Below are 21,635 nucleotides of genomic sequence, written 5' to 3' on the forward strand. Positions count from 1 at the left end.
TATTGGCTGAATTTTAGGGAAATATTGTGTGTGTGCCCTCTTTGAATAATATTCTTTTGTTTTAGTTTTCAGTTGAAAGGTTATTATAAAAGGCTTTTATTCAGTGTGATGAAAGTGTGTAAACACGGTTTTCACAACTAGGTTTTCTAGTGCTCTGTTTTAAGCCAAAAATAGGGGGTAGTATGCTACAAGGGTTGAGTATAGTGTGTGCTGTAATTTTTCTCTCCATTTTTCCTCTTTAGTGGATTGCTTCTTCTATTACTCCCGTGGATATAGGCTTGAATAAGCTGAACCACGGGAATTGTGTTTGGCTTAAAATAGAACACTAGAAAACCTAGCTGTAAAAATTGTGTTTATACACTTGTATCACACTGGATTGATTCCCCTTTGCACATGTTGTTACTATCATACAACTCCAACATTTATCAAGTTCAAGCATTACTTAAACTTGACCTTTGGAATTGGTTTTGTAAACATATCAGCTGGATTATCCTTGGTTGAAATTTTGCTGACATTCACCAATCCTTGTTCCATGATATCCCTTATGAAGTGGATCTCACATCTATGTGTTTAGTTCTCTCATGGAAACCTTGGTTCTTTGTCAAACAAATAGTACTTTGGCTATCACAGAAAACCATCACACTTCTCTAATTCATTCCTAATTTAGATACAAGACCTTTTAACCACAAAGCTTCTTTAGTGGCTTCTGCAGCAGCTACAAACTCAACTTCAGTGGTAGAGAAAGCCACAGTATTTTGTAGTGTAGATTTCTAACTTACTACGCATCCACACACTGTAAACAAATAACTTGTTATTGATATTCTCCTATCCAAGTCATTGGCGTAATCTGAATCCACATAACCTTCAACCAAACCAATTATTATACGCTTTCTTTGGTATATGAGCCCAAAATTTACATTACCCTTGAGATACCTCAAAAATCCATTTCAAAGCCTCCCAAGGATCCTTTCCAGTATCACTCATATAATGGTTAAGCAAACTCACACCATAGGCTATGTCAAGTCTTGTGCAGACCATGACATACATAATACTTCCTATGTCATTAACATATGGTACATTAGTCATATCCTACATTTCTTCTTCTGTTTTTGGTGACAAATCATAAGAAAGTTCAAATTGGGCTCCAATTGGTGTATCAGTAGCCTTTGCAACATCCATGTTAAATCTTTTCAGCACTCTCTCAATATAATCTTTTTAGGAGATTGTCAAAATATTAGAAGACCTATCCTTGTATAGCTCCATCCCCAAAATATTCTTAGCACATCCAAGATCCTTTATCTCAAATTCAGATTGTAGTTGTGTGTCTTGAAATGAGTTATCTTCGTTATGCTCTTGCTTGCCAACAACTTATCATCTACATATAATAACAAATAGACATAACTCCCATCTGTTAGCCTTCTCATATATATACACAGCTGTCAAACTTACTCCTTGAGTATCCAATACTAGTCATGAACTGGTAAAAGTGTTTATACCATTGCCTTGGGGGATTGTTTCAGCCCATACATTGATCTCTTAAGTAAACAAAATTGATTTTCTTTTCTCTTAACTATAAAACCCTTTGGTTGCTACATAAAAATTTCTTATTCTAATTCTCCATGCAAGAATGTCGTCTTAACATTTATTTGCTCAAGTTCAAGATTCCACAATGACACTAAAAAAAGTAATACCCAAATGGAGGTGTGCTTTACCACAAGTGAGAAAATTTCATTGAAATCCACTCATTCTTTTTGTGTATAACCTTTGGCAACTAATCTTGCCTTAAATCTTTCAGGTTCTACATCAGGGATTCCCAATTTCTTCTTAAACACATACTTGCATCCTACTACTTTACAACCTTTAGGCTTATCAACAAGCTACCAGGTTCCATTTTTGAGTAGTGATTCTAATTCCTCTTACATAGCAATCATCCACTTTGGAGAATCTTTGCAAGAAATGGCTTCCAAATAATTTTTAGATTTTGCACAGTTCAATTCTTCCCTTATGCTTAAGCTACCATATCATTATAACCAAATCTCTTGGAAGGTCTTATTGAACTCCTTTCTCTATCCCTGGTTAATTGATAATTTTCCTATGGAATGCCATGTTGTTGTGGTTCTGTTTCAAACTTAGGTTCATCAATTTTATCTTTTAACTCCACCTGAAACTCCACCTTATCCTTGACTTCTCCATTTTCTTTGTTAATGGAAGCTTCTCTGTCATCCTTTAGAAATCTACTTCTCATTGAAACATAATAGCTTTCATCTATTAGGATTTTGTTTCTTTTGGATCTTCGGTAACAAATCGAAGATGTGATTCAGAGTATGGTCCACATTCATTCCATCAATTTAGGAACGAGGATTAACGTTCATAACCATGTTCGCATCACTACCCCATGTTTTGTGCACACTCGAAGTAGATTTTGTGATGGAAAGAGTATTTAAAAGGGCATAACACTAATGGGTTGGGCACTCTAAGCCTTCAATATCTTTCAGTCTCAAAAACACCATCTAAGAAGAGGTTGAGAAAAGTTTAGAAGAACCTAAAACCCTAAAAATAAAGACATTGTTTTTAACCCGTGAGTGTGTAAGAATGGTAATGGTGGAAGGTACGTTTTCGATCTGTTTTCAATTCCGCTTATGATCTAATTGTTATTTAGGGATTGTTATGAGCATGTTTAGATAATTATGTCTTATAGTTGGTATCAGAGCCTTGTATGCCTCTGCCTTATTCATTTTTACAATCTGTGTTTTTTAATAAAAAAATATAGTGAATTTTGGTATTTTGGAGTTTATGGTTTTTTGAAGCTTTTAATGAAAAATATGGTTAGAAATCATTAGGAAATGAGATTCCTAACATTTTTATGATTCAAATCGTCAATCTGGTGTCTAGAATACACAAAAATCGTCGGGTTTCATTTTGCGTCGCAAATGGGTCAAACAGACCCGGTTGAAGGTAGAAGACGACTACATGAGGCATGTCGTTGTTTTGATTGTAAAGAAGGAAATAATAAGTAAAAAGAAATAATAAAAAAGGTAGTCTAGTTGGTCTCAGCCTTACTTTTCCTCAATCGTTGCTCAAGTTCGACTCCTCCCAACAACAATCTTAAAAAAAAAAAAAAAGTTTTTTATATGGAAATTCATAAAATTTAGTGTTTTAAGATATTTTAATTTATGAATATTTTATGTGCTAAATTATTTAATTTTGTTATTTGTATGTTTATTTTTTATGGTTTATTATGCAGACAACATTAAATTAATTCTTAAAGGCTTTTTATGGATTTCATTTTAAATATTTATGTACTTATAATATTTATTTCATAATTTTGTGTGTGTGATTTATTGTTTTATTATACATGCAATATTGAGTTGAATAATATTAGTACATTGATATTGAGTTTTGTGTACATATTGCTTATAGTTTCATGCAATTTATATGAGTTTTTCTTGTGAATTAATTAAATGTCAAGTGATCCATATAATTTTAATTAATTAGGGAGTAGCCACAATATCTTTAATTATGCAAAATTATATATTAAGTGTTTTAGGATCACATATAGAAAAATGACATTATGGGTAATTAATCATATTTGATATAATAAAATTTTATCTCACAAGAATTTTTATTATATTTGTATGATTAGTTAGGATGGAATATCAAATTATATTTCTTAATTACCCACATGAATTAGGAAAGAGAACATAATTTGATAGTTTTATCATAAGGTTTTATATGGATCTAATTAAATTAGAACTTTAGTCCATAGGCAAGTTTTATGTCACTAGATCCATAATTTTGGAACATGATTTACATTGGTAAAACATGATATATGGTTATTAGTCTCAATTTTGAATTATAAGCATGTATGTTTAATTTTTGTGCAGTCATGTAACTTGCGAATTTCTCTGATATAAAATGTGACATTCCCAAATTGAAATGATAACTATAAGGTTTGGAAGGAAATAATTCTCCTTCATTTGAGGTGCATGGACATTGATTATGCTATCAAGAAAGACAAGCCTACCATTACTAACACCAGCATTATAGCTGAAAAGGCTCTTTATGAACAATGGGAGCGATCAAATCTTCTTAGTGTGATGTTCATAAAGACCAAAATCTCTATTAGTATTTGTGGTTCTGTCAATTATCATGACAATGTCAAGGCATTACTAAAGGCTATTGATGAGCAATTTGTGACTTCAAATAAAGCACTTGCCAGTACCCTGATAATGAAGTTTTCATCCTTAAGGCTCACTTATGTGAATGGTGTGCAAGAGCACATAATGCAAATAAGGGACATTGCAACACAATTGAAAACACTTGAGGTTGAAATGTTTGACTCTTTCCTCATGCACTATATTTTGAACACTCTTCCATAGCAATATGGACCCTTCAAAATATCCTACAACACACACAAGGATTAGTGGTTAATTAATGAGCTTCTAACCATGTGTGTTCAGGAGGAGGGAAAGTTGAAAATGGAATTGGGCGAGAGTGAATTAATGGCAACAGAAGGAAAAGATCATAATCAAGCCAAAAAGAAAGGGAAAGGTAAAATACTATCCCAAGGTGGAATCAAGAAGGCAAATAGTTGCTTCTTCTACAAGAAGAAGGGGCACATGAAGAATATGGTTGATGTTATTTATAACACATGGTGGATTGATTCTGATTCTGGAATCCATATTTCAAATACCTTACAGGGTATGCGAAACCTAAGGAAGCAAATGCCAAGTGAGTAATGCATTTATTTAGGAAACAAGATACGTTCACATGTGGAGGCTGTTGGAACATGCAGTTTGGTTTTAGGTGGTGGTTTTATTTTGAATTTAGAAAAGACATTATATATTTCAAGTTTCTCTAGGAGTTTGATTTCAATTTCAATAGTTGTACCTTTGGGTTATCCCCTTTGTTTTTATGAGACATCTTTCAGTTTGTTTTATAAATTTAATCTTGTTGGAAATGGTACATTGTATGATGGTCTTTTCTCTATCAATTTGCAAAACAATACCACGAATAATATTATACATGTTCACACGGGTACAAAACAATGTTTTATGAATGAAGATTCCTCTATGTTGTGGCACCGGAGATTGGGACATATCTCTATGCAAAGAATTAAGATATTAGTAAATGATGGAGTACTCAATACTTTAGATTTTACTAATTTTGACACTTGTGTGGACTACATTAAGGAAAAACAGATCAACAAGTCTAAGAAGAGTGCCAAGAGGAGCACAAACATATTAGAGATCATACATTTAGATATTTTTTGTTTAAACATGGACGTGTATGGTTTGAAATACTTCATCTCCTTCATAGATGATTACTCACAATACATGTATATCTAATTGCTTCATAATAATAATGAAGCACTTAATGCCTTTAAAGTTTTTAAGGTTGAAGTAGAGAAACAATGTGGAAATCAAATAAAGATCGTGAGAACAGATAGAGGTGGAGGATATTATGGTAGATACACCAAGGATGGACAAGCACCTGGTCCGTTTGTGAAGTACAAGAGCATGGGATAGTTGCTCAAGACACCATGCCTGGTTCCCCAGACCAGAATGGTGTGGTAGAAAGAAGAAATTGAACATTAATGGACATGGTTAAGAGTATGAGTAGCAACTCCAAGCTTCCTGAATCCTAGTGAACTGAAGCTCTTAAAATGACATTGTATATATTGAACCGGGTTCCAACAAAGGATGTCCCCAAGACGCCATTTGAATTATGAAAAGGTTGGAAACCGAGTTTGCGACATATACACATTTGGGGATGTCCATCTAAAGTAAGAGTTTACAACCCACAAGAGAAGAAAGTAGACCCAAGGACCATTAGTGCGTATTTCATTGGATATGCCAAAAGGCCTAAAAGGCATGGATCCTACTGTCCATCTCACAACACTAGGATTGTGGAGTCAAGAAATGCTAAGTTTCTTGAGAATGACTTGATTAGTAGGAGCGATCAATTTCACGACGTTGTTTGTGAAAGAGATCATATTGATGCTCAACCTTCCACTTTAAGTGATAGATTGATTGTCATTCACAATGCCCCTCAAGTTCAAACAAGTGATGGACAACCAATAATTGAAGTTCCACAAATTGCTAATGCCAATCCAGTAGATCAAGTTGTTTAAGATTCACCAAAAATTGTTGAACAACCAGTTGAACAACATGATCCTCAGGAAAATGCTGACATAACATTAAGGAAATCTACCAAAGTAAGAAAAAGTAGCCATACCTAGTGATTATGTTCTGTATCTACAAGAATCGGACTACAACATTAGAGTTGAAAATGATCTTGAAACATTTTCACAAGCCATAAGTTGCAAATAGTCAAATTTATGGTATGATGCTATGAAAGATGAGATGAATTCTATGACATTTAATGGAGTCTGGAATCTTGTTGAGTTGCTTGATAATGCAAAAGCCATTGGATGTAAATGGGTCTTTAAGACAAAAAAGGATTCATTGGAAAACATTGAAAGGTATAAAGCAAGACTTATTGTTAAAGGATTCACTCAAAAGGAATGAATCGACTACAAGGAGACTTTTTCTCCTGTACTTAAGAAATATTATTTTCGTATCATTATGACATTAGTTGCACATTTTGACTTAGAGTTGCAAAAAATTGATGTGAAAATAACCTTTCTCAATGGAAATCTAGAGAAAGAGGCTTACATGAAACAACTAAAAGGATTTTCCTCTAGTGGTGGTGAGCATTTGGTATGCAAGCTTAAGAAATCCATATATGGATTGAACCAAGCATCTCGTTAGTGGTATTTGAAGTTTCATGATGTTATCTCTTCGTTTGGTTTCGTGGAGAACATTATGAATCAATGTATATACCAGAAGGTCACTGAGAGTAAGATTTGTTTCCTTGTTTTGTATGTGGATGACATTTTACTTGCAACCAATGATAAGGGTTTTCTACATAAGGTGAAACAATTTATCTTTGAAAACTTTGACATTAAGGATATGGGTGTTGCAACTTATGTCATTGGCATTAAGATACATAGAGATAGATTTCAAGGCTTTTTGGGCCTATCTCAAGAGACATATCAATAAGGTTTTAGAGAGATTTCGGATGAAGGATTGTTCACCAAGTATAGCTCCCATTTTGAAGGGCGATAGGTTCAATTTGGACTGGTGCATGAAGAATGATCTTGAGTGGGAACAAATTAAGAACATTCCTTATGCTTCTATTGTTGGAAGCTTGATGTATGCTTAAGTTTGCATAAGACTTGCCATTGCATTTTTTGTTGGGATGTTAAGAAGATATCAGAGTAATCCAAGTATAAACGACTGGAAAACTGCAAATAAGGTGATGAGGTACCTTTAGGGGACCAAAGACTACATGCTTATGTATAGATAGATTGATAATTTGGAAGTGATTGGCTACTCTGATTCGGACTATGTTGACTGTATTGATTCACGAAAATCAGCTTCAGGACATGTCTTTATGCTAACTGATGGAAATGTTTCTTGGAGAAGTGAAAAACAGACTTTGATTGCAACTTCCACTATGGAGGCTGAGTTCGTTTCTTGTTTTGAGGCTACTTTGCATGATGTATAGTTAAAGAGTTTCATTTTTGAGATTAGAGTTGTGGATTCAATTTCTAGGTCATTGAGGATATATTGTGACAATTCAATTGCAGTTTTTATGGCTAAGAACAACAAAAGTAGTAGTCGAAACAAACACATTGACATCAAGTATTTAGCCATAAGAGAATGTGTTAAAGAGAAAATAGTGGTTATTGAACACGTTAACACTAAATTGATGATTTTTGATCTTTTGACTAAAGACATGCCATTGTTGAAATTAAAGATCATGTAGATAGATTGGGACTTGGTTCCTTTGTGTGATTTTCGTTGTAAGAACGAATGTTATTTTCAATGAAACTTTATTTGTGGTGTTTTCTCATATTTGATTTTCTTTGTGTACACTTTTATTTATTTGTTGAGAAATATCATTAAAGTTTAGACTTAGAATAAACATAGGGTTTATTCATTAAGTTATATGGGTCAGTGTTTAAGAGACATGATGCATTGTGATACATGGAAGATAATACTTGGTTTTAGAGGACTATCACCATGATTCATGTGTCTTGTTTCTTGCTATGGTGAATGATGGAATATATAGACCAAGTGGGAGAATGTTGGGATTTTGTTTTTCCTAGATCTTTGGTAACAAACTGAAGATGTGATTCAGAATGTGGTCCACATTCATTCCATCAATTTAGGAATGGAGATTGATGTTGAGAACCACGTTCGCATCACTGTCCCATGTTTTGTGCACGCTCGAAGTAGACTTTGTGATGGAAAGAGTCTTTAAAAGGGCAAAACACTAATGGGTCGGGTATCCTAAGCCTTCAATCTCTTTTAGTCTAAAAAACACCATCTAAAAAGAAGTTGAGGAAGGTTTAGAAGCACCTAAAATTCGAAAAATAAAGACACTCTTTTTAACCCGTGAGTGTGTGAGAATGGCAATAATGGGAGGCACGTTTTCGATCTGTTTTCAATTCCCCTTATGATCTAATTGCTATTTAAGGATTGCTATGAGCATGTTTAGATAATTTATGTCTTACATCATCCTCATTCTCCAGACATTGAAATCATTTTTCCTAGTGAATCTTTCGATCTCACATTTAATTGATCCCATCTCAAACATCAACCAAGCTCTGATACCTTAAGGATTAAAAAAAATTTAGATTTGAAGTTTTCTTAGGGACAACTTTGAGAGAGTTTTTACTTGCATTTTTCTATTCCAAATTAGTGCAATTAATGGCTCCTATTAGAGAGTTCTCATCCACAAAGGATTGTTCGTCTACGCAAGTTGGAAACACATGTAGAGAGTTTTGACCTACATAGGATTGCCATTTTATGGAAAGTTGGAAACATTATCTTGTTTCCTCTTGTTGGATGCATGATGATAGAAACAAGTATATCCTTGGTTGGAATACACTTAGCATGGATAATTTGATATCCATATTCCAATTAAGGATATCTATTAAATTAGAATAGTGTAAGATAAAGATTTTTTATTTTTTATTTTTTTTATAGAAATAATAAAGTTTCTTGAAATCTTTAAAGCCTAGTTTCCTTATAAAGTATTCTTAATAGTTTTTTTAATTATGATTTTTTTAAAGAAATTTCTTTTACCTTCAAGAATTAAGTTTTCTATAAAGTGGTCTTAAATGTTTTTCAATTTTTAAAAAGGGACTTTTCACATATACAACAAAGTAATATCATCTTTACTCTTATAGGAGTCCTCAAGCTTACAGTTATTGGACTGACAATCATCCCAAGTTGTTTCCGTAGTCTTTTTGATATTTTTGTGATTAGGACAACCAACATATGTCTTACTTTTTCATAATTAAAACATTTTATTTTCTCGTTTTTAGATGAACCTTTTTCTTTCTTTTTTTTTTTTCTTGGTTCTTTTCGCTTAGTTTCAAATCTTTTCTTATTTTTAGAGTTTCATTTTGCAAAAGATATTTTGTGAGCTTTGATGGTATTTTAAAATTTTTTGGTAAACTATTAGGTGAACACATCCAATGCATGTGAGGTTGTATGTGGATGATGTTTTTATAATTTAATTATTATTATTTTTTAATATTATGTACCTATAGTCATCTTCAAAAAAACCTAAAACTAACATATGTATTTGTTTCGTATAGTTATTTAAAATTTTATCTAATCATTATTTACTCCACTAACTTGAATGGCCTTAAGTATGGATAACAGTCCCAAGTCTTCAATGCTAATATAAATATCATAAAGTACATAGAATTGAATTGAAGAATGTTTAAAAAAAAATTATCAAACTAAGTTATCGAGTCTAACTTACTAACACAATCCTTTGAGAAATTCTTTCAACATTATTTACAAATATATAACATTTTTTGATGTTTGTTTATTTTAGTAGAGATCATTTTTTTCTTCATTTATGTTTATAATTTTTAAAATTAATTTTAGTTTATTTGTAAAATATATCATTTGTTACTTTCATTCATGAGATAATTAATATTCGCAAAAACAAATTATTGAAAATAATTTTGAAATAAATAAAGTTAGAAAACTACTTACACGAAAAATAAATAAATAAATAAAATAAATAAAAGAAGAAATAGAGAATGCAGTAATGCTTGATTTTAAACATGACCAATGGAATCTTAAAATTATTAATTAATTTTCAATTCTTATCATATTTTAAATAGACGTGGTATAATTTAAGTGAAATTAAATAAAATAAAATCGAATTAATATATTTTGCAACTCATTACTTTTAAGTCCAAAAAGAATAGATATAATATACACAAATCCAATGATGGTCTCTTCCACGATCCATGACAATCTCGAGTTGTTAGATTGCGAAGTCTAAATTAGTTTTGTTGCATGTTGTTCGAGATGTTTGGGATTGAGCTCCCTGTTGACTAGTTTTGTTGGATTGACGAGTTTTCCCCTATTATATATTTAATTCTTTTATATTTAGAGTTTTGTTTTTAAAGAGTGCAACTACAATTAAGAGGTATTTTTTTAGAGTTTCACAATTATAACTATTTTAATTCATTTTGATCAGTGAATTATTGAGTGTTAGTGCACTCCGTGAATGTAGAGATCATATTAATCATCGAACTACATTAAAAATTATCTTTTTCTTTTATTTTTTTACTCGTATATGCGTGGTTTCATTAACACAAGTCTTCATTTTCATCATTTGGTTCATTTGGCAATCCAAAATTTACCTTTCCTTATGATACGTTTATTTATTTCTTTTAATTATGTTTTTATTGTTTTTTTTCCCTCTTAACTAGAATGCTGGTAATTTTAAAGGGGTTTTGGAGATGATTTTTATATAAATGTTATATTTTTATTGCTTGTAAGCGTTTTACAATGACTAGACATGTGTATTGGATGCAACTTGTGATCAGGATGAGAATCATGTGTATGTTGTCATATTAATATCATAACGAAATTATTTTGAATTCTTGCATTGAAATTTACATGTTCCATCATTACCTTTAAATGTTTCAACAAAGAAGTATGAAAATTGACAAAGCAGCGTGATGACAATATAGTCTAAGAATTATTCTAATGACTCTTGGTAACGATAATTCAACTAAAGCCATATGAATTTATATGCAAAGTCTTTGGCACCTTGTGACCCATTTGTTGCAAAGGAAGTTGCATATAAATTTGTTTGCAAACATAGTTAAAAAAAATTTCACCTTGAAATTTTTGTACGTGGGTTTGGTGTAATTCCCAAGATTTATGAAACATTAAAAGGCATCATCAATATCATCACTGAAAAAATAACCTATCAAATCAAAATAAAAGTTAGCTATAATGATTGGCCCACTGATGGGATTCACCAATATTAAATAGTAACTTTTTTAAAAAAAAACTTTGATTACACAAATCATAAAAAGACATAATTTATATTTCTTCCTTATTCTAATTATAAAATTATGGGAGAAATTTAGTGTATGATCTCTTATTTCAATTATTATGTATGTTCATTTGTGGGTGGAATCAAAATCTCGCAAATGGATATTTAATTTGTGTCCATTTTATAATTCTTTTCATAATAATTTTAAAATGCATTTTTTTTAGTATTTAAATTCTTTTATTTTTTAAGTATTAAGAAAAAAATAATTTTATAAAATCATTCTCGAACCGACTCTTAAGGATAATTTATAATTATTTATGAAACTTTGATATGTTAGATAGAAATGAACCGAAATATCCCATTTATTTATATTAATAGAATAATGAAATTATTTTGACATTCTAACATGAAATCGTACAAATTCATCATTAGGTTTGAAAATGTACATATCATCACATCAAACAGTTGATGCTATCCCATCTAAAAGTCATACATATCAAAAGTCATACAGATCATTGGTCGTATGAATGTGGCATAATAACTTCGAAATTTAATGATTCTATGTGAATGTGGCATAATAATTTGGAAATTCTAATGACCCTTTGATAACTTGCAAGAAAATGTTTGTAGCCTTTTTTCCTCCTAATAACTTTTTGGACATATTGAAAAATTTTAATATATCACAGGCATTTCAAAAAAGGTAATTTTCCTTTTTTTTTTGGAAAAATAATTTATTTACTTTATTTCCTATTTTGAATAAAATAAGATGATTCTATTTTTCAATTTTTTTAACTTGTTCTTAAAAAACTAAGATTGAAAAGATTGAAAAAAACAGTCATTCGTACCCAATCAATATATCAAATATAGAAAACATACTCCATCAAACCATTTTATACTTTATATATATATATATATTTTTTTTTTCTATTAAAAAATATTTTCCCCACGCTTTCATTGATTAATTACTTGAGATGATATGTATCACAAATTGAGGCATGATTTATTCTCTTATTCTAAAATAAAATATCTTTTATTATGGCGTGTTAGACTATCAAAAAAGTGAAATAAATCTTTGAAATATAGTCATCCATCATTGATGTGAAAAGCATATTTTATAGATGACGTGAATAAGCCAATGAAGACTTCACTATACGAATTCCCAAATGAAACCCCCACGAATCATATTATAAAAATAATCATATAATATTATAGTCCTATCAATCATATGATATAATTCTGTGGGAATCATGAGAAGGCGATTTCATTGGGTTAGGTGGCTTTGAATTTAATTAGTGGACTTTGTAGGATGACTATAAGAGGTTCATTGCCCTTTTTCGCAATTGGCAGCATGACCTAATTAAAACGTGTTCCACCATTTTCATGTTCTTGGGGAAATCATACATTAAAACCACTCCATCCTTCCTAGCATGGAAAAAAACTTAGAATATTTCGATTAAGAATAAGTTCAATTGTGATGTTTTGTGCCGAGAGTTTGCAATAACCAATGGGTTTTTTTTTTCTTTTTTTCTTTTTTCACGTGCAACTATACAAAGACTATTCTTTAATTGTTAAGGTCTTTCTACATGCATAACTAATTAGATCATTATGGTAAATTAGAAATATCTAAAATGAAATAAACATTTGACACGCTTTTTTTAAAAATTAAATCAATTATAATTTATTCTCATAATTGTAACAACTTAAAAAATTTTAGATTAAATTTATTTATTTTTTCATAAAATGACTACCACATGGCAAAATTGAAAGAGATTATGCAAGATTGAAGAGAAAATTATGGATGGGTTCTCTGCACTCAGGTGGTCGTTCTCTTATTTGCCCTTAAATCATGCCCTAATCTTTTCTTTTTCTTTTGCAGTCTTTATTCTGGTTATTCATAGATTGATTGATTTATTATTATTATTATTACTTGAAAAATAAACTAATAATTTAGTATCGTTTGGATGTTTATATAAGACACAAAAACTTGGAGAGGCTTATGTTAAAAAAAAATAGTAGTTTCAAAAACTATTTAAAAAAAATTAAGGAATCAAAATTTTTTTACTATTCCAAAATTTAAAATTTCTTAGATTAATTTTAAAAAATATAAAATAAATCTTCATTTTTTGTACAAAATATGTTACTTTTCTTTTCTACAAGTTTTTTATTTAAAAATAAAAAACAAAAAATGTATCCAAACATAATATGGGTTGTAACTGTTTTAGAAAACAAATTTGAAAAACAATTTTTGAAAATGATTGTTTTGTAAAACAAAAATCTATTTAGAAATAAAATTTTTTTAACCTATTTTTAATATTTTTAAATATGTTTTAAAAATAATTTTTATATTTAATGTTTTACTTTAAATTATTTTATATGTCTATATAATTATTTTTTAAAACGTTTTTAAGAAAACAAATGAAAATTAAAAAATGTTCTCTAAAAATATTTTATTTTTCTGTTTTTAAAAATAGAAAACAAAAAATTATTTTTTTGTTATCAGATATGTTTTTTTTTTCTCTAAATCATTCCCTAAAGATGTTACTGCGTGCATTATACTTTCATATGTTTTATAATATATTCCGTGGGCATTTAAATATTCCTAATCACCTTCCGTGTTCCATGCATGAATTTGGTTTGATGCGGACGGGCAAAGTCAATTTGCGTGTACGTACGGTGTTGAATTAATCAATTGTCGGACAAAAATCAAAGATGGATTAGAAAAGTCAATGCTACAATAAATTAAGGCAGATTTTTCATTAATATAAAGGGAATGAAGAATTAAAAGCCAATTAATTGTTGAGAAGTTGTTGAAGAAGTACATAAGTTGAGTAATTGAGATTCAAAGATTGGAGGAGTAACATTAATTTTTATCTAAGGGACAACTCAGGTTCAACAAGAATCTTTTACGTGTCCAAATTTGTTGCAATAATATTATCTAATGAGAAGGTTATTTTTGACAATTTTCATTATCTTAAAAAATGATTATTTCACCATGTACGTCTTTTTCAAACCATGCATGCATTAGGAATAATAAAAGGAATTCTCTCATTTAAAAATCGGATTGGATCAACAAAGCAATGTCCTTAGAATTCAAAGAAAAAACACAACACTAAACAGCATGATTTTATGTACAAACTACAGCTAAAACGAAGCAATGTGAAAATTCAAAGAAAAAAGATAACAGTATTTAACAAGGTGCAATGATTTTATGCATGGATTGACTCAACTCGTTTATGAATTCTCTTACCTCCCACATGGCCAGCTCTTCATACTGTTCGTATCCGTGTCCATTTAAAATTAGCCAAGTTCAAATAGGATGGCCCAGTAGGCCCGTCCTACCTGTATCCTAATCCAAAGGCAACCAGCTGACTAGAGATTGAAATGTGAAAAGAATGGTGGAGGGGAACTAATTTTTCATCGTTTAAAATCACTCTCGAAAACCTATATAAAGGGCCCCCTCTTGCAAAACTAAGCATATATATCCCGGTTTAGCGAAGGCAAAGAAGGCTCATTCTTTACCTATACCCCGAGAAAATGGAGTTAAAGAAGAAGAGCTTGGTGTTTCTGCTATTGAATGTGCTCATACGCTGCATTGCCAGCCAGAATGTCACTACCTTTTACTGGGTTGTAAGTATAGATACGTCCCATGTTGTCCACATAGCCAGATGGCCCAAGGTTCTGAGCTCCTTTGGGAAGTTGGGTCACCGGTCACAATCCGTACTGCACCCTTCAGGGTGCACTGTTAGCATTTTATTATGTTCCTTTTCCCATTGCCATTTATAATTAGTATCCACTTTGGGTTGCAAGCTTGTTCTCGAGATAGGCTAGACCAAACAATAGACAATAATAAAATGAATTCACGTTCAATTTCTACAGAAAATAGAGTCTGAACCTTCATCTTATTTTATTAGTCTTTTGATTGGGAAGCCTTTTGCAGCTCAATGAAACTTCATACACTCGGCTGTGTAGCACCAAGGACATCTTGACTGTCAATGGAGAATTTCCAGGGCCAGCTATATATAGGCACAGAGGAGAGAGATTCAACGTAAATGTTCGAAATGAAGGAAAGTACAATGTCACCATTCACTGGTATGACTCTTTTCTACCCAATTCTCTCAATATTAATTGAGGTTCTCCAATTACATTGAATTGTAAAATATATATGTATTAAAAATGTCAGGCATGGTGTGAAGCAACCAAGGAATCCATGGTCTGATGGACCAAACTACGTGACACAGTGCCCAATCAAACCAGGGGCGAATTTCACTTACGAAATCATTTTGTCAGACGAGGAAGGAACCCTTTGGTGGCATGCCCACAGCGACTGGTCCCGTGCCACTGTCCATGGCCCACTCATTATTCTTCCTGAACAGGGAAAAGGTTACCCATTTCCTCAACCTCAGAACGAAGTTCCCATTGTTTTAGGTAAATATCTACTTCATTAGTATTTTCTAGATACAGCAACTAATATAAATGGTATTTGAAAAACTGGAGTTATCTTCATTTTTAATTACTGCTAGTTATGGATTTCCTTAATTTCATGTTGCGCCTGTATAGCATCATGGTTTAAAGGAGACGTGATGGAGATCATTGAAACTGCTCTTCAAAATGGAGGAGAACCCAATCAATCCGATGCTTTCACCATTAATGGCCAACCAGGAGATCTTTACGATTGCTCCACAGAAGGTAATTAAATGTATATATTCAGCATGGTACATAAGAACTAAGAGATATGATCATTTATAGGATGTAAGTCAATCACAAATGGTTAATATATATATAATTCATGTGTTGCAGGGACGTTCAAAATGATGGTTGATTATGGAAAAACTTATCTTCTTCGCATCATCAATGCTATTATGAACGAGGAAATGTTTTTCATGGTTGCAAATCATAGCTTGACTGTTGTGGGAACCGATGGGGCTTACATTAAGCCCATAAACACCAGCTATATCATGATAACCCCAGGACAAACAATGGATGTCCTCATCACGGCGGATCAGTCTCCTAGTTACTATTATATGGCATCTAGGGCATATGCTGTGGTAGGGGCATATGATAATACTACCACAACTGCAATAGTGCAATATAATGGAAACTACACTCCCCCATCAACACCTCCACTTCCCAATCTTCCCAATTATACAGACACTGACGCAGCAGCCAATTTTACTGTGCGCCTTAGATCCCTAGCCAACGAAGACTACCCAGTAGACGTTCCACAAACTGTGGATACCCATATGTATATCACAATTTCTATGAACACTTTGCCATGTGTAAACAATTCATGTGATGGGCCCGATGGCTCAAGGCTTGCTTCAAGCTTGAACAACATAAGTTTCGTGGAGCCATCAATCGATGTGTTACAGGCGTACTACAAGGGTATTAACGGTGTTTACGACACCGATTTCCCAAATGAGCCACCTTATTATTTCAATTTCACAGGGGACGATTTGCCCGATACTTTATTGACGCCAGAACGGGGGACTAAAGTCAAAGTGTTGGATTATAATTCTAATGTGGAGATAGTGTTCCAAGGGACTAATGTGATGAATGCAGCGGAGAATCATCCAATGCATTTGCATGGGTACAGCTTTTACGTGGTTGGAAATGGTACTGGGAACTTCGACAATAGCACTGATCCGACGAGGTACAATTTGGTTGATCCGCCTGAAGTCAATACCGTTGGAGTCCCCAAGAATGGATGGGTTGCCATCAGATTCAGAGCTGATAATCCAGGTATATGTGTATAATTATGAATGCGTTACTACTCATACATATCTATATATATATATATATGCATGTGCAGTATACATATATATTAACCCTCATGGAATTTTATTATTTTAGGGGTATGGTTCATGCATTGTCATTTGGAAAGACATGCTAGCTGGGGCATGGACACTGTTCTAATTGTGAAGAATGGAACCACTTCATCAACTAGTATGCTGGAACCACCTAGTTACTTGAATCCTTGCTGAGTTTCTCGTGGTCGACCCTGTGGGGCTTGATGGAAGAAATTATTTAGGCCGCAGTTTGGCTATAGCTATATCTTTCGTTATGGAAAATTCCGGACAATAATTAGTTATGGACTTTATCAATTCACCCGTTTGATTGCGAGTTTAAGGAATAAATCAAATATGTTGTTGAATTAGTTATGTCTCGTAAAACTGTATCATGTGTGTGAAATAAAATCCCAGATTGTTATTAATTGTTATTTTTATTTTTTTATTTTTGTTTCTTTTCTTTCATTCAATGGATGGGCATGCGATAAGACCTTTTAAATCATTAAACTTTAACTGATTACCCCATATTCTAAATGACCTAAAAGCATTGGTGAACACAGATGAAAGGTTTGACCTTTAAGGGTGTACTATATCCAAGTTGAACCAGTTGACTTAGTTTTCCTCTAACCAATTAAAATCTAATTTCACATAAAATTATTAGACTATCAACTTAGAGATGTAAACGGGGCACAGGGTCACGGAAGGCTTCTTGTCCCATCTCCCCTATAAATTTATTTCACATCCTCGTCTCATTCCCTATTTTAGATTAAGCGAAACAAGGTTATGAAATCCCCATTAGGTTTTTTAATTTTTAATTTTAAATATAAAATTATAATAAACAGTACTTATTATATAACTTATTATTTTTTAAAATTATGCAACAACAACAACAATAATAATGTATTTACCCATCCTCGATTATGACCATCCCCTATTAAAGGTAGATCCCTATAGGGAAACCATCCCATGGGTTTTTTTTATCGTCATCCCTACTATATCCAAGTAGATTCTCAATAATTTATAACTTAAGCATAATTAGTTTCTGATACAACATCCATTTAAGTTATTGACAAAAATTTCTATTATTAATTCCTATTCAAAATGCTTCTAATGATTCATTGCAAAAATAACAAAGTCAAGTTCAAATTAAGTACTCCTCCACTTCTTGGGGCATTTTGCAATACTTCTTGATCCTCCAATGGCTCCTTTGCAGCTATTTCTTTAAGCATATTTTGATGAAGTAACCCATGTGCCATCAAGTTTTTATATCAATTATGATTTAATAAATAAATAATATTTTCTAAAATCTTATTGGTTAGCTTTGAGAAAATATTGAGAACTAACTGTCCACTTTAATAGAAAGTGGATTAATGGGTATATATATATAAACCAATCCTCTCTCTATGTGTTTAAGTTTGTAACTCAAAGCATTAATTTGTGAACACTATATTTATTGCAGTATCTATGCCTGTTCCTCTTCATTTGCAAGTTTTGTCTGTTGTAACATTTAATGAACTTAATTTTCTTGAATAGTGTGAACAAGTTTAGTTTCACCTTGAGTGTTTTGAATCTTGATTTGACACTTCAAATTGAGAAACCAATTGCTATTATTGATTCCAATAGTGATGAATAGAGATCTTTCCATAAAGCTTGGGAAAGATCAAATAGACTAAACCTAATGTTCATGCGAATGACTATAACAAACAACATCAAGTCCACAATTCCTAAAATTGAAAGTACTAATGAATATATGAAGTTTGTTGAAGAGCGCTCTCAGTTTGATTTTTCCGATAAGTCACTTTTTTGTACATTAATGGGTACTTTGACCACCATTAAGTTTGATGGTTCATGTACCATGCATCAACATGTCATTGAGATGATAAACACAGTAACAAAACTAAGGCCCCTGGGATTGGAAGTAAGTGAGAATTTCCTTGTGCAGTTTATCATTAACTCATTGCCTCTTGAATATGGTCCATTACAAATAAATTACAACACTATTAAGGATAAGTGAAATGCAAATGAGTTGCAACTTAAGTATGCTTATTCAAGAGGAAGGAAGACTGAAGAAACAAGGAATTCACTTAAGTAATCTCACAAGTTAACAAGGAGTTGGAAAGAAACTTGAAAAGAAGAATGGAAATGGCAAGCAAGGAGCATTAAAGATAAAAGTGTAATTTGCTTAAATCCACAAAAAAGATTGTCTAAAATATAAGGCATGGTTCGAAAAGAAAGGCATGCCTAGTGCTTTAGTTTCCAACAAATTTGGTTGAAGTTCCTTATAATACTTGGTGGATTGATTTTGGTTATACTACTCATGTTTCAAATATGATGTAGGGATTCCTTATGACCTAGACCACAAATCCAAATGAAAAGTTTATTTTCATAGGGAATCGAGTCAAAGCTCTTATTGAATCCATTGGAACCTATCATTTAATTTTAGACACTATAAATCATTTAGACCTTTTTCATACTCTTTATGTCCCTTCAGTTTCCCAAAATTTAGTTTTCTAATTAAGATTTGATTCAAATAGATATTCTTTTAAATTTGGGAATGAATGTTTCGATTTGTTTAAACTTAATCATTTCATTTGTTTTGGTACTCTTTATGATGGTTTATATAAATTCAAGCGTGATAACCTTTTGTTGAGCCTCTATTTGTAGGGAAACCTAGATCTCTTCGTTTTTTTATCCCATAATTAGGTTAGGCACATGCAAAAGCTTCCAAAGCTTTTCCAAATCCTACGCATAGTGGAAAATTACATTTTTAATCATAAAAAAGATTTAAAAAGTGCTATAGAAAACAATATTTGAGATTTAGATGTTCTCAAATCTATTCCACATGGTCAAGATGAAGATCGTTGTCCCTTGAATACCTAAGATTTTCTGCTTGATGACTCTTCTTTAATCTTGACACTCAACTGGTGGGGAGGAAGAGAGGATGAAGGCTATGTCTCTTTCTTTCCTTGGAGATGGAAGACGAAAAAGTGATGGAAATCCTAACTCTTAGGGGGTATTTATAGGGATGCTAAATAGGCTTAAGTGACTTGAGCCCACATGGGCTTAGGTCACTTAATCTAGTCCAAATTAGGTAATAATTGATTAATTAACATAATAAGGTCATCTAATTAATCAATTAACCAAATCCAAAGACTTTGTGCACTAACCCTTGTGTAACCTTATATAGTTACCAAAATGCTTTTATGTACAAAAGTGAACCTAGAGTCAATTCAACCCTTATAAACCATGTCATCAAGATATATGAGCTCTAACGAGAACCATTAAAACCCATAAAACAATACTAACTCCCTCAAAATCCAATTGTGAAATTGATTCAACATTCCACTATATACAATAAATTGCACTCTAGTACTCTATGTAAATAACAACAAGACACTAAATGCTCAGGTCCATGATCTACTATCCATTGGGTTCAGTCTTCCTATGAACTTATGTCTATGGTTTAACAAGGTGAAAACTATCAGCCTTTGAAGACTATCTCTACTATCCTTGAGTTAAAAATTTGTCATTATGTGTTCAATTGACATATCTTAGCTTTTTAAGAGCTTATGTTAAGTTCCACTTAAGGAACTATTATAACCATTGTTTACATGAATACACCTCAGGATCACCTAAGAGAACGTTTTTTCTTAATCCAAATGGCTCTATTAAGAATACTTATTGCTACTGACTTTCATCAATAATGACTCAATCAATTGTTAGGATAGAGTCCTTAAAAGCATGACATGGTGTAATAAAAATGGAATTCATTATTCATTTAATGATGTTCAAGTTTCACTTTTATCTATCCTCATTTCATGTATTATACTTTATGAGTATTGTTGTTTGTATCTTTTGCATTGTACATGACTTAGGTACATTAGGAGTTGCATAGAAGATCTAAGTTATGAGTTCCTTACAAATAGATGACTTGTTCACAACCGTTTGATTGCGAGTGTAAGGAATAAATCAAATATGTTGTTGAATTAGTTATGTCTCGTAAAACTGTATCATGTGTGTGAAATAAAATCCCAGATTGTTATTAATTGTTATTTTTATTTTTTTTAGTTTTGTTTCTTTTCTTTCATTCAATGGATGGGCATGCGATAAGACCTTGGTGACAAGTGATCTATGGTTGTGACCTTTTAAATCGTTAAACTTTAACTGATTACCCCATATTCTAAATGACCTAAAAGCATTGGTGAACATGTGAAAGGTTTGACCTTTAAGGGTGTACTATTTCCAATTTGAACCTTATTGTTGATGTGGCATCTGGTATGAAAAATATTCTTCCTTTGTTGTTCCATGTCATCCTCTTTAACTTGGGCACTTAAAGCAAGCCTAGCCACAAGTGACTCACCCTCCACTGGATACTCCACATTATTGTCACAAGCATCATCTAGTGATGGCATCTAGTCATCATCTTCCTCACTTTCAGTTTCCACCTCTCCATCAACACAT

At 32.0% G+C, this 21,635-nt stretch overlaps 1 protein-coding gene across 1 annotated transcript; it reads left to right on the forward strand.

The window, feature by feature from the left end:
- Positions 1–14,878: 14,878 nt before the first annotated feature.
- Positions 14,879–17,482, forward strand: LOC100259656 (laccase-14). Its single transcript, XM_010666755.3, has 6 exons — positions 14,879–15,015; positions 15,326–15,477; positions 15,569–15,813; positions 15,946–16,074; positions 16,186–17,127; positions 17,239–17,482. The coding sequence occupies exons 1-6, from the start codon at positions 14,923–14,925 to the stop codon at positions 17,367–17,369; spliced, it is 1,692 nt and encodes a 563-aa protein (XP_010665057.1). The 5' UTR covers positions 14,879–14,922; the 3' UTR covers positions 17,370–17,482.
- Positions 17,483–21,635: the final 4,153 nt, after the last annotated feature.

Source organism: Vitis vinifera, chromosome 18 (genome assembly GCF_030704535.1).
Source record: "Vitis vinifera cultivar Pinot Noir 40024 chromosome 18, ASM3070453v1".
Taxonomy (NCBI): Eukaryota; Viridiplantae; Streptophyta; class Magnoliopsida; order Vitales; family Vitaceae; genus Vitis; species Vitis vinifera.

Excerpts from the sequence above, each read along its gene's own strand:
- LOC100259656 (XM_010666755.3), top strand. The coding sequence starts at position 14,923 with ATGGAGTTAAAGAAGAAGAGCTTGGTGTTTCTGCTATTGAATGTGCTC. Across the intron at positions 15,478-15,568 it reads TACAATGTCACCATTCACTG|GCATGGTGTGAAGCAACCAA; the intron begins GTATGACTCTTT and ends TAAAAATGTCAG. Across the intron at positions 16,075-16,185 it reads TTACGATTGCTCCACAGAAG|GGACGTTCAAAATGATGGTT; the intron begins GTAATTAAATGT and ends CATGTGTTGCAG.